The 14,221-nt window shown below is 39.4% G+C and overlaps 1 protein-coding gene across 4 annotated transcripts; it reads left to right on the top strand.

Moving 5' to 3' along the window:
• Window positions 1-835: 835 nt before the first annotated feature.
• On the top strand, window positions 836-13,242 carry azi2 (5-azacytidine induced 2). Of its 4 annotated transcripts, none has more exons than XM_073485356.1 (8): window positions 836-997; window positions 2,678-2,931; window positions 3,621-3,737; window positions 4,024-4,123; window positions 5,151-5,284; window positions 5,704-5,768; window positions 7,472-7,596; window positions 10,826-13,242. In XM_073485356.1, the coding sequence occupies exons 2-8, from the start codon at window positions 2,713-2,715 to the stop codon at window positions 11,257-11,259; spliced, it is 1,194 nt and encodes a 397-aa protein (XP_073341457.1). In that variant the 5' UTR covers window positions 836-997; window positions 2,678-2,712; the 3' UTR covers window positions 11,260-13,242. The 4 variants fall into 4 exon arrangements, with proteins under 4 accessions (XP_073341457.1, XP_073341459.1, XP_073341458.1 ...); XM_073485358.1 differs by having other exon boundaries at window positions 842-997; window positions 7,472-7,581; window positions 10,826-13,138; XM_073485357.1 differs by having other exon boundaries at window positions 914-997; window positions 4,024-4,129; window positions 7,472-7,581; window positions 10,826-11,349.
• The last annotated feature ends 979 nt before the right edge of the window (window positions 13,243-14,221 follow it).

Genomic DNA, 14,221 nt, shown 5'->3' with positions numbered 1-14,221 from the left:
AGGTCATATTAAAATAATTTTATTTACATTTATTTTTTGTCAGTGAGAAAGAAATTAAGTTATATTTTGCCAGAGTCAGTGAGAGGTAATCTTACCTTAGCTTAGCAAGTGAGCAAATGTTGGATAATTGCCGCAACCTTATGCTAGCTGTAAGGCTAACAGCCTTCTGGGTGGAAACTATTAAGTTGGAAGTTTCTCCAGACAGTAGTTTATTCTAGTTTTACGTCTTTTTCTTCTTCTTTATCTTCTTTTATCAGTGCTCACTTGTCACTTCTTCCTCTAGCTTGCTGTGGTAGAGAAGTTTATTGTTAAAATGCGGCTGGTCCGCCCCTCCAACACCTTGGTCCTGAGTAAGATGGACGCCTCTATTAACGTAACTGTAAGATATGAGGTCACTTGACGTTTACTCCGCCACCACCATGCGGCGAAGAAGAAGAAGAAGAAGAAGAAGAAGAAGAAGAAGAAGAAGAAGAAGAAGAAGAAGAAGAAGAAACGTTTTATTAAAATATATGGTTTTGCTCAGGAACATCAAACTGAAATAGGCAAAATACTTAATTAATTATTTTATTAAATCTAGCTTTGTAAGCAAACTACCAACTGAAAGCTTCACCAAGGGCTCTCAGCTATTCGTGTGTTAACTTTCTGAACTGTTTTTATAAACCAGCAGAGCTTCCTCCTCTTTAACATTTGTCCAACTAAATCGACAACGCTGCATTTTATTCTTATTTTAATAGAAAGTTATCTTCAGTCTCAAGGTGCACAAACTACAGCACTCATGTTAGACACTTCTCTCTACATCGTGCGTTTATTTTGAAAGGACTTCAGCAGTCAAGTGACTCCCGGAAGTTTTTGTTTCCTCACCTGTCAGTTCTGACACGGTGCGAGTGTCCAGCCTCGTCTCTTTGTTTTTCTTCGAGAAACGGGTCTCCTTTTTCCGAGAATAAATGATAATCCTGTGTGGCCGACTGGCACCTAACTGAGGACAGCATCTAACACGGTTAGTGAAAGTCGACAGTGAAAACAATCGACTGCTTTTGCTTCACCTAGCCAAGAATAGCCAGAAGACGTAAGCTAAGCGCTAGCTAACTGTTATCATCACAACAGATCGATCATTTTAATCACCGTGGCTGTTGTTACATGTTTTACGTTTCTGTAGGTAATATACCACTAATTCTGTTATTCATTCTCAAGCCTATTTTAGAAGTGCCTATCGGTGTGTTTTGTCGGATGTCAACTGAGATCACGGAAGCTAACACCATACCGTTAGCATCGTACACAAACGAGATTCATTGATTGTTTACATCCCGATTCTGACTGCTTTTCGGTGGCTCTTTGGATGAAATACGATATCTTTGTCGCTGTCATTTCCCTGTTAGCCGTTAGCTCTCGTGTTTTATCGAGTGGTCTAAGGAAATGACGCTGCTCTTCGTGTCTTGTTTGGGATTCACGTTGACTTTCGTTTTGAGCACTTGCTGGGGTCACTTTCGATTTCACACAATTTTCTAAAGTCGTCCTTCAAAGTCAGCCGCTCTGCGTTTTATGTTTTGCTCGGTTTGTATCCGTGGCAGTGATCCAATAGCCTGTCAGGTCACTCTTCTGAAACTTATTCTTCTAAAAGCTTCGGCCTTCAGTGTTAAAAACTTGGCTCCTCGGTGTTTGCTGCATCATTGCATGCTGACATCATCAAGTAGCGTGAGCTGCATCGTGTCTGCTGACGAGCCAAAGGTTTGAGGAGTGTGTTTGCTGTAGGTTAGCTTTAGGTTATGTCTGTCCCAGGTAGTTTGACTGGACTGCTTTGATTCTAGGTGAAAGTAAACTGGACTGTGAGGCATCCCTATAACAACAGGTCTGTGCTCAGGCCAGTGTGAGGAATTACACTTATTTAACAATCCAGGAACTACAAATAGTGTTGTGTACATATGGCATTTCCATTCAGGGCCAATGTCCCTGAGTCACAGTGCACACAAAAGCCCCACATATCACAAACAGTACTTTTCATTAAAATATTTACATTTCTGTGCTCCTTAACTCGCATATTGTTCAAATTTTGTGGAATTGAGTGTTAAAATAAGCCAGAGGACTTAAGTTGGGTGGAGGTTGAGTGAACTTTGCATAAGAAATGCATCTGTTATTGTAAGGTCGGCCTGAGGATGGCGGCACTGAGCTCATCCATATGCGCCCTGATGATGTTGGTTGTTTGAGGCCTGTCTCAGACAGAGCAGTCACACCCTGAAACTATTAAAGATATTTTACGACACTCTTGCATCACGTAATGATGAAACATTTGAGCTGCCAGTAACACAACAACATTAGGTCCTTTAAGAATGGGTGGCAAGGTTAAAAAGGTTCATAATTTGTGAACCCCTTTAGATTTAAGCTGAATCCTTTCCTCCTAGTCACAGTTTCCTTTTAAAATCAGGACTAAACCACATATATGAACTGCTGCGTAGGTTTTAAGCATTGTCCTCGACTTTGTGTTTACTTCGTGAAAATGTCCCATGAAACAGGAAGTCATTCATTGTAGAATTTCATAGTGTCATAAGCTGAACAAAGTTGGACACTGATTGCAAAAATGATCTGTTGGATATGTAGACCAAATATAGCAATTGCCAACTATCCCTTCACATGTCACAATAATGTGCAGAAACTATAACTAATAAAACTCCACAATCCACAGGTCTTCTATCTGCTACAGAGTAGGCCTGTGCAGGCATGGAGCCCTTGGCAGTGGATGATGACATCTGCATCCTTCAACATGAGACAGCCTACACCGGCGCTGGCGAGAGTCCTGTATCGGTGTGTGCCGGCGATGAATCTGTCGCTTCCCACTTCGCCCTGGTCACGGCCTACGAGGACATCAAGAAGAGGCTGAGAGACACAGAGCGGGAGAATACTTTGCTGAGGAAGAGAGTTAAGCAGCTGGAGGATAAGGTATAGATGTAAACAAAAGGGCGATGGTGAGATAGAAGAAAGACATAACGGCGTGAGGAGAATGAATTAAAAGAACATACTGCTCATCCAGATGGATAAACAGCCAGACAGCAAGCTATAGACGGAGATGAAGGAAAACAGATTTTTTCAGGATGTCAGAGTTATGGACAAACACAGAATGCTCAGAGAAAGTTTGGAAAAAGTCAGCAAATTCAACAGCAGACTGCAAAATACTCGCCTCTGGGAGAGTCCGCATGCCAGCATCATTAATATTGTTGGCCTATAGTCAAAGCTATAAAACAATGAGGAATAAATCTGCACTGTCTAAAAACAAAGAGGAGGTCTGGAAAAGTATGGCATTGCCAAACAGTGTGTTGGAGCACTACACTTGGGGGAGAAGGCTCCTGAAATTGGATTTGAAAAAAAAAACAAAGGATTGAGTACAATACAGACAGAGAGAGCTATTTAAACAGGATGGGTCCTAATACAGATGGTAGGCTGAAGTGAAAGTGCTGCACAAGATGTGGGCAGGGCTGCTTCTCTAGAAGTCTTTTATCTGTTTTGCTTTTATCTGCTGCAGCATCAAGATAGGATGTGGTGGGAGGAAAGTAACTTCCTACCACAGATATTTAAATGACAAGAAATTGATCTGTCTTCTCGTCTGTGTGTTTTATCTATCCCCACTGTAGCTCTTCAGGCCAGAGGCTCCTCCGTCAGAGGGTCCCCAGTATGTGAACAAGGCCTTCAGTGCTTACCGAGGTATCTATATAGAGAAGGAGGACCTGCAGCTGGAGCTTAACAAACTGGTGCGTTCACTGATTAATTTGAATCATCCTCAAATTGACTAGAGCCGGGCACAAAGATCAAGTATGTCGCAAAGACTGTGTATTTTTAAGCAGAATTAATATGGGTTTGTTTTGTAACTTAAATAGAAACACCCAGCTCATGATATCATCACAGAAATACAGCACAGGTGCATGTTTTAACTGGAAACAACGGAGAAATAGAGTGTTTGCTGCATATATATAAATGCTGACTCTCCCCTCATCTTCCTCCCCCTCTACCTCTCTGTCTCCTCTCTTTCTCTGTCAGAAAAAGGAAAAGAGTGAGAGTGAGCGGTTGCTGACAGAGCAGCTCCAGGCCAAAGAGTTGGAGCTGCTTCAGCTGAGGACAGAGATGGAGACCAGCCAAGGTACAGGTAGAGCGCACAGGGTTGCATTCTACTCTTTATACCAGCAGTACTTTAAACACTGCGTGAACGTGCATGTGTCAAAGCAGATATTACACTGTGGCAAATTTGAAGTACCTATGTAGTAATTATGTTGATGTCTTGAGATACTTTTCATACTGTGTATTACTTGTATTACACTACATTTCAGAGGGAATTATTTGTTGGCACCTAACTTGTTTTGTACAGTCTGTGTGTAGCTGTCTGTTGTAAGAGCTTCTCTCAAAAAGTAATAAAGAATATAAAAATAAACTTATACAATATGATGATTCCTGTAGATTTAACTGCCTGAAAGTATATAAATTAGAGCCTGACTGATACTAGATTTTTTGGGCTGATGTCAATACCGATATAAGGGAATACAAAATTCCCATATCAACATATTGGCCGATATTCATATTCATTAGTGGTATTCAACACTTGTGACCAAAACAGGCTGGATATTTGACAGTTTAACAATAAACTTTATCGTCGAAAATGAAATCAGGGCAATAATTATAAAATACCCCAGGGACTTTATGTCTCCGTTATGTAAAAAAAAAAAAAAAATCGTAGTCCAATATACGGCGATATAAAACCTTTTTTTAAGTATATTTATATATCTGAGATAAGCCAATAATGGCCTCTTAATTTGGTTGACTGAGATATCGGTCAGGGTCTAATGTAACTTGGCTATAAAGTAACTTAGCTCGACTTTGCAATTACAATTACATAAGAAACTATTTTATTTTTGATACTTTCAGTGTATTTTGCTTTAACGTATTGCTCTGTTTAACCATTTATCTTATCAAATATCTGATTCATTGAGATTAAAATCATACACAGCAAAGGACATTGAAGTGACAATTATAATTATATGTATTTTATACTGAATGGAAAATATCAATGCTTTCAACTTTTAACATTTTCAAGTCGACCAGTTCACAAATTTGAACATTTATTCCCTCATCGATGGTAACAATGTAACAGCGTTTTTATCGTGTGTGTGCAGTGATGAAAAGCCTGAACAGCCCTCAGGACTACTGGCAGGTAGACAGGGTCAGCACTGAACTAAAGATCCACAAACTGCAGGAGGAGCTTGACAGGGTGACACTGGAAAACGGCAGACTGCTGGAGAGAAGTGGGGTAAGTGAAGGTGGGAAGACGGAGTTGAAAAGACAGGAGAGGATAATGGATAAAGGAGGACAGAGAGGGAAAAGGGGTTAGATAAGAGGGGCTGGAGAGAGCAGTGCCAATAAACAGTAGACTCCTAGAGAGATGTGGCATAACTAGAAGAGAGGAACGGCATGGAGGAGAGGTGTTTGGGCACAGCAAGACAAGGTGACATTAAGAAACAGTAGGAGAAGTGGGTCTTAAAGAGGGGAAGGGGTGGATATGCTAAAGCTTGAACAATAGAAAAATTGATTGCTGAAGGAGAAAAAAGAGAGAAACAAAGAGAAAATGGGTTGAAGAGGAGTAGATGAGTCCTGAGTTATGTTAGAATAGAAAAACAAAACTTCAGACACTACCTCCACTCAATTTTGCCTAACTGAACTCTGTTTTAGGAGGAACCACATGGCCTTAACGGACCAGACTCGGACCAGACCTGTGACGCAAAGTACAAAGCAAGGTATCATGTTTTATGAATTTCATCGAAGAGTGACTGTTTATTCAGTGCCCAACCCTTGTTTCAGTAACCAAAAATGACAAAAAAGAAAGCAATGTTGCAGTGAAAAAATACAATGAAGATCCTTCAGTTGGTGATAGTCATAATAAGTAACCATCAGTATAAGTTTGAATTTATTTACCCCTAATGCACACTCCAAAGACCTCAAAGTCAGATGCTGCATAACAAGCTACAGGATTCACATTATCCCTTTCAAAAAACATGTTTATTTTTCTTGTTTGTTCTAATTTTCTGACAAGACAGCTTGTGAATGTGTGTGAGTGCTTTCCATGTGCACTTAAATACAACAGATGGAAGACGTTTCTAATCTGTTTTCAACTGCACATGCAACAAAGATCCTGACTTTGACATATTTCAAGCACATTTTAAGTCTCTGACAGTTTTTACATCATACAAAATTTCAAATTATTCAGTTGCTTCCTAGAAAATAAGAATAAACTTAATTTATCAATGTAATCTGGCTAAAACATCATAATGAGCCCTTCAACATGTGTAAGAAAATTACAAGAAATAACACAAGGGTCAAGTTTGGAACAAAAGGTATGTGAGCACTGCACTGGTTAGATAGGTGTGTATTACACATGGTGTCTGCTGATGTTGTAATTGTGCCTTCTGGCCACTAGAGGAGGGTGCAGCTTTATACATTATAAAGTCTGCATGACAGCCAGTGATATGCAGATAACCTCAGAAGAACCTTGACTCTATTCCTGATCAGCTACAGCTAAGCCCTTAACACTTGCGTCCATTAGAAATAGTTTTAAATTTGCACTCCAGTGTTTTGATGTTTACAGTCTGGCCTGTAGCATAAAGAACAGCCCTCCACCTACTTTTTCAGTGAAGATAATCTCCCTTAAATTAGCATCTCCTCACATTTCGTGACGAAAATTCTATTTGTGGTGCGTTATAATTGTTTCACGTGTCAGCAGTTTGCAGATGGTGTTAGTTTTTAGCGGCACAAAAAGCTTTACTTTTGCCTCACAGTTTTTCTCCTCGTGTTTTTTTGCTGTTTTAGGCAGGTGTTTGAATTTAAGGCAAAGTGTTGATGAGATTTTGCATCTTAACATAAGGTGTGGATAGGGCAGTTTTGTAGGTGTTGCCTGAAGTCCTACCACTTTTATTTTTTTAATTTATTTATTTTTACTGTGTCATTGGTTTGTAATCCTGCGGTTGCTACTGGTTGATTTAGCATTTAATGCGCCATTGCAGTTTAGAGTGGCATCATCTTTAACCTATGCTGTTTAATGATTTTGCTCAATACCTGTAGAACTCCTCTGTGCAGCACAGCCGGTACATGTGTCAGCAAAGAAACAAACCATATAGCTGAATTACAGTTATCACACAGAAATCAGTCCATTACCAAGCCTCTCTAACAATTTCTGTAAGTTGCTTAATAAATAAGGTTTTCATAATAATACAAATTTCAATCAAATTCATTGCAAATCATTGCTTTGAGTTTAGGAAAAGTGTCGATGCACACAAAATGTCCTTTTGAGTAAATGCAATAATATCAAGGCTATTTAAACTGCATGATTCCGTATATGAGAGCCTGTCTGACAGTTGGATGTTTCTAACCACATAGGCTGTCAAAAAAAGCAGAAATTCCTTATTATTTTAATGTTTAAATGAAATGTCCTGTCCTTCTGTAGGGAGAGGAGCATGCAGCAGACGTACGAGGCTTTGTGCTGCGAGGTCACTCGTCTCCATTCAGAGCTGAAGCACCAAACAGGCCTGATTAGGAAACTCAGGCCACTTATCGGTGAGTCAAGACAAGGTGAGGCACACACACAAAAACATGGGCACACTCTGGGTTGTGTTATTGTTGGTTTATATTTTGATACAAATCATTCCATCTTTAATTTCTGTGTTTGTATGAGTATATGTGATAACTGCCCCCCTTCTACCTCCTCAGCTCCAGCACAAACAGCAGAGGGAGCATCATTTATTCCCTTATATTCCCTTATAGTGAATATTTATACAGTGGGTTACCACTGAGATGCAGTGAGCGCAGCCTTGAAATCTTTTTGCAAGTTCCTTATGTCGTCCAGACTACTTAAAAATCAAATGGCAATTCTGCTTTTACCTTAAGGGCCTGGGTAATTATTTTCCTTTAGTTTCCTTTTGAATCCTTATCCCACGTATTTCAATTTTTTTAAATATTTTTTCTTATATGTATTAATTTTTATGTATTTTTCTCATGTAAAATACATTAACATTTGTAAACTTGGCACACATTAGTGTCACATTCATAAGTTCAGTTGTACCTGTATCTTTTGCATTTCTGTATTTGGCCTGATTCCAACCTGATCATACTGCCCTGATTTCCAAAAAGTTGGGACGCTACGTAAAACATAAATAAATGAAACAGAATGTGATGATTTTCTTATCCTTTTAGCAAGCCAGTATATGTAATGTTTGACCCCATCAACTTTCTCATCAACAATTGATTTTTGTAAATATCTGCTTATTCTGAATTTGATGCCATCAACGCATTTCAAACAAGTTGGGACAGGGGCAACACAAGACCGTTGTGGAATACTCTAAATACACCTGTTTGTACCACTCCACAGGTTAATTTACAGTTAACTGGTAACAGGTGATAAAATCATGATCGGGTATGACAGAGGCATCCTCGACAGACTCAGAGATTCACAAGCATGGATGGGGCAAGGTTCACCACTCTGTGATACATATGGTTATATAAAGGATTGCGTTTTACACAGCGTTGCAACTTTTCTGAAATCTGGGCTGTATTCAACACTTAAGTTTCCCATACTGTTGAATAATCAAAGCAGTGTGTGCTCTCTAGAGAAGCTGTCTGTACACCATTTAAAAATCAAAAAATAAACTTTACCTAGTCAATAATACTTATAGTAATAGTTTAAGAAGATTACAAAGGGGAAATGATCAAATTTAAGTTAAAAACTATAGTCAGAGACAGTACAGCCAATTTTTCATTTTCAACCTGCAGGGGTGGCAAGTGACATTTAAAAATGTGTCTTTAATCTAAGTGTCAGGTAGTGTCAGATTTATGTGCACTTCAAGCGTAGTGGCTGCAATTCAAACCTCGCTTCTCTACTCATGAGCTAATGTGGCTAACATCAAACGAAAGAGGTTTACTACTGCCTTTCTTCAGTTGAGGGAAGGCTTTTCTGAAGAACTACTACTTACTGAGAAGATTTCTCCTGCTGCTCCTTGTTGCAATTTGTATAAGGGTGTGATAAGACTGTGGATATTATCGAAGTACTCAAAACACTTTGATAAAGGACATCATGAAATGGTCTGTCCCTCCTCTCCAATCCCTCTGTGATGATGTATTCTACCCCAGGAGAGATTACCTCTGTTGTCAATTCCCTCGGAGTGTGAGAAGAGGAGACTAGGAGGTGAAAATTAGAACGAAATATGGCAAGAAAATAAATCTTGGCCTATTTATTCCACTGAATAAGAGGGTAATCCTGTAACTTAGATGAGACAGATGGAGAGAAATAAGGAAAGCAGGAGTGGCAAAGAAAGGGAGATGGGACGAGGGAGGGGGAGGAGAGTGAGCTATGTATTTATTCAATCATATTGTGCATCTGTATTCTTCTAATGTTCCTCCTTTGGAATCACTTTTATTCAAATCCTAGACTCAGGAGACCCTCTCATGGAAGAGTAGCAGGGAGGGATGGATGGAGAGATGATGTGTGGATGGAGAGAGGTAGGGGAAAAAAGCTGGAGGAGATACTCATTTAAACTTTATTACTTGCTCAAGGTGATGATTTGATAGCAAAGCAATGATGTGTGTGTGAGATTAGGACATCTGATTTGTGCATGGATATGCTCTGTTCTGTTGAACAAAACCTAATTATTATTTTGGATATTTACTGATTCACATGCAGTGATGTTTACATGGTGCAGAGGTTTTATTGTACGATGTACAATAGCCTGCTGCATGGTGGGAGATTTTACCTCACTCTGTTTTTACTCGATGAGGCTTATCATCTATTCAGGGATCAAAAGGCTCTGTTGAATTTTGAAATCTCTTAAGAAATCTAAGTTTAATCCACGTGTAAATAAGAGCAGAATTAAGTACAGAGGTGTGATTGTGCCAAATACAAAAAGAGACCTTGCAGCTATCGCAGGAAAGAGAAAATGGCTTCATTTATGCTGCAGATAGACATGATGTAGTTGAAAGAACAAATCACTTTTCACACACACTTCTCACTGCCTTATATAAAGAAAAACGGAATAAAATCAATTTTATCTACAGTCTTACAAAAATCGCATGTGATTGTCCTCTTGTCTACTTTTAATTGGTGGTAGAGATTAATTGAAAGCTGAGAAGTAAATGTTAAGTGGTTTTCATTTTTGACATAGAGCTGATAATAATGCTGATGTATGTCTACCAAACTTAGTAGTTAATTTAATGCCAATTACCCTAAATTGCTGTGAATTATCTTTCAGTGCATCACACCACCATTATTTTGTGCTCCATTAATGTGTCTACATTTGCAGTTTATTTCCCCTCAAATGGAACCGTATGCCAAATATTAAAAAATATTACTTCACAGAGTAAAATATTGAAACACTTAACACTCATTTACCAAAAGCTTTCATCTCAGCCATACAAGAACTTTGTCTCAATAAAATATATTATAAAATCAACAAAAATATGTATGTGAATCAGGTGATATGTGATCAAAGGATAATTCTCACTGAGCATCCAGTGTTAGCTTTTGGCAGTGGACAAGTTTCAGTACTCCACCTGATGGATGGTGTGGTGTCTCTTGGCCCACTGTTAAAGCCATGTCATTGATGAAAATATTATCATTACTAATAGGCTGGACAAAATACTGTTTTTGAAAATGTACCTTGGAATCAAAGTGCAAATATTGATACTGATGCTGCGACTCATTTTTGCAACCACATCCAACCTTCTCCTGTCTTTTGCCTTCATCTTTCCTCCCTCTGTCCTTCACTATGTCCCCCCCCTCCTTTCCCTCCATCCCTCCCTCTTTCTCCAGCTGCCTCAACAGTTCCCATCCAGTGTCTGGACGACGTGGAACAGAACAACAACCATCATCGGGCATCAGTGCCTCGCCCCCCTAGTGCCCCCCCTCTCCCCTCGTGCTCCGGCCGCCCCTGCCCTCCTGCCGGTGGGCCGTCAGGCACCCTGCTGCCGGACAGTCTGAGGGAGGACTGCTGGTACAATGGGCCCTGGCCCTCCCAGAGCTGTTCAGGAGCGGCTCTGGTCGGCAGCGACACCTGCTCTGTCGTCCTGCCCCCGCCTCCCCTGAACCAAGCCTCCCTGGATGACAGCTCGCGGTCCTTCCCCAGCCCCCCCAAACCCAGTGATGCCATGTTCTGGGAAGGACACTCTGCTTCATCCAACTCATCCTCAATTGGAAACTGCACTCCCAGGAGCCCTCCCAATGCAGAGTGGGCCAAGCCCTATTGAGAGGAACTTCGATGAGAGAATAGATGATTCAATAGCGTGTGTAATTGGATGGAAAAATAAACGAATGGATGAATGAATGGACTCTCCAACCCTGCCACATAGCTACCACCTAACCTGCCTTAAGTTGATAAGACCACTCCTCTGGACTAGACTGGACCTGCTGGTTGTGGGAACTAATTGAGGCCAGAGGAGGCCTTTTCGAGGTAAAGACTCTGCACACCGCATCGGTGAACATATCTGACTTTGCAGAGGAAAAGTTGATGAGAGACCCTCAGCAAAATAAATAGTTTGTCCATGTGTATGTGTTCTTGTATGCACACGCTTAAGTGTGTGCAAGCATGCATACGAGCAGTTTTATTTGTGTGTGTGCATATACACACATCCAACAGAGTGTGCCTGTGTGTGCAGATCAGTGTGCGGGCATCTTTCGCCTGCCTGTATCTGTATCTCGTCCTAATAAACCTAATAGGGCTCAAAGGGCCTCTTTCTCCATCCATTGTGGCCAGTGATCACCGGGGCCACAGCATCATGCGAGAATTTGTGAAACTGTACTCCCTCCAATGCAAGTCTTTTGACATTTGATCGCTGTAAAGTATACAAGGTATGTCCCATGTATGTCTCGGGATGAGGACTTGATGTGATTGTTTTTGTACTGTGATGGAGGCGGACTTACAGTCACTGTAGGATAATCACAAATTGTTGTTCCAAATTTTAACAGCTACCAAATGAAATCTTTTTCTTCTTTGACAATTTCTTATTTTCATTCAAGTCCTTATGTCGGTCTGCCTACGCTTACCAAATCATTTTCAGAATGCAGTAATAGAGTATTTGGTTTTTTCGATGTTGCATTATGGGTGGGAAACTATTATTTTAATCTAAAAATGTATTGCTTTCTGAAATAAAACACTCCACCCTCACTGGCACCAGAAAAGATTCAACCTTTCATGACTACACAGAAATTCCACAAATCAAGCAAGCCTCTTTATACCTGCCTGTGGTCACATAATCAGTTCTCTCAGAACTGCTGTCAGACAATAATCGTTGTGTCGTTTTCTTTTCTTGGTTGCAGAGGGACATGTAGATTTACGGCTGTGCATTGTTGGAGGTTTTTTTCTTTTTTGGTAGGGCTGAATAAAAAGGACTCGTGATAGGCTTCATACACCTCCCTGTATTTGAAACCCTGATTAAGTTTGGAACCTCTCGAGGTTTGTGAAGATTTTAAATTACAGAAAATGTATCTAAACTCTGTACTGTGCTGGTGTTAATCTTTGATACATTTGTTTTGCAGTATGACGTAAATAAGCTGTGTAAAGAGAGAAGTTTCTCTTTGATTTCTCTTTTTAAGAGTCGGATGAGTATAAAAAAACTGAATGATGTACAAAGGAAAACACATTTTGAGTAGAATACAAGATAATGTATACAGAGGGAAGATTGTGCATATCTGTATAAATGTATATGGTGGGCTTCAGTACTCTGCCAAATGCAGTTTTGCACTCCAAACTATATGTTTTTTTTTTCCTCCCCTACCCCAAAGACTTCTGATGTGTGTAGGAGCTGTATGTGATGGTGGCAAGACAATAAGTCTGATAACCTGAAGAAATGTGAGCTGTGACTTGAAAAATAGGTGCACAAAGCACAAAAGGCCCACGGTTGTTGAAAAGAATTTGTTTTTCCATTTTCTTCAGTCTGTTTCATGATAACTGTGGTCTTTCTGTTCATTTTTAAGAAGTGTTATTTTACAGCAGTAGTTTCATACTTCTGTAAACGATTTGCAAACCAAAATGCAATGTACAGTAGATATGGATTATATTTTAGATTTACTGCACTTCAGACTGTTTGTAAATATGACCAATTAAATGAAGGAAAGGAAGTGACTGTGTGAGGTTGCTCTGTCTCTCCATTTCTATTTTTAGCAATGCAGTTCTGTGGTTCAATTCAATAAAATTGAAGGCTTTGGCATATCAAGCTACTTTACATCTGAAACCAGCAATAACTTTTTTTCCTTTTTGGCTTCCTGTCCTCAAATATTTATTTTACACTTAACATCACAAGGCCTCCATATGACTACAGAAACAATCACCTAATGGTTTGAGTCACATACGTATCCTTTTAAAATGCCAAACTTTTCCAGGTTCCAGCTTCTCAATATAGGGACTTGCTGTTTTTCTCTGCCTTTGCCATTACTTAAAAACTAAGTAACTGAAACAAAAGAAACAAGTGTCCACCTGTAATTTTTACACTGTACATTCCTTGTTTACAATTAGCAAGTGCTGCATGCAGATGTTTTTCAATAACCTTAAATGTAATGTTTAATGCGTTTGCTCTGAACGCACCATTAGGTAACAAACATATTCAAAGAATTTGGAGATAACTACACTTTATGTACAACAATGATGCCCTATCACAGTAATTCACTGACGCACTCATTGTGTGCCATCGTTGATCCTTAGACATATAGATATTGATCAAAGAACACAGGAGATGGCCTGAACAGTCTACCTCAGGTGAACGCGCAATGAAGACATAATGTTTATGATGGAGCCAAATTAACCACTTTCAATTTTTAAATGATTTCTTAAACAAAATAAACACAGCTGATTAAATAAAGTATTATGACTCTTCAAAATCCTGGCAATTTGAGAAGAAGTTAGCTCCTGATGGTTATGTTTGTGTAGTTTGACTGTAAGGCAGATGCTTGCTATCAAATACAAAAGAAATTGAAACCCAAACTCAAACTAAAAGCTGTATTACTTAAAGCCAATAAGAACAACTGATCTTAATCAGATTTAAAAAAAAAAAAAAAAACATTCAACCACAATTTAAAAAATATTGTTGATATTTTTCAAAGTAAACCTCAGCCAGCCTCCATCCTCTTCATCCATAGTTGACTGAAGAGAAAGAAGTTTATCTGGAACAAAGTACATTCATGAATATGTTTTGACCAATCATCACTGATACACAC

This window comes from Pagrus major, chromosome 17 (assembly GCF_040436345.1).
Source record: "Pagrus major chromosome 17, Pma_NU_1.0".
Classification (NCBI taxonomy): domain Eukaryota; kingdom Metazoa; phylum Chordata; class Actinopteri; order Spariformes; family Sparidae; genus Pagrus; species Pagrus major.
This window is presented reverse-complemented; position numbering and strand designations above follow the sequence as displayed.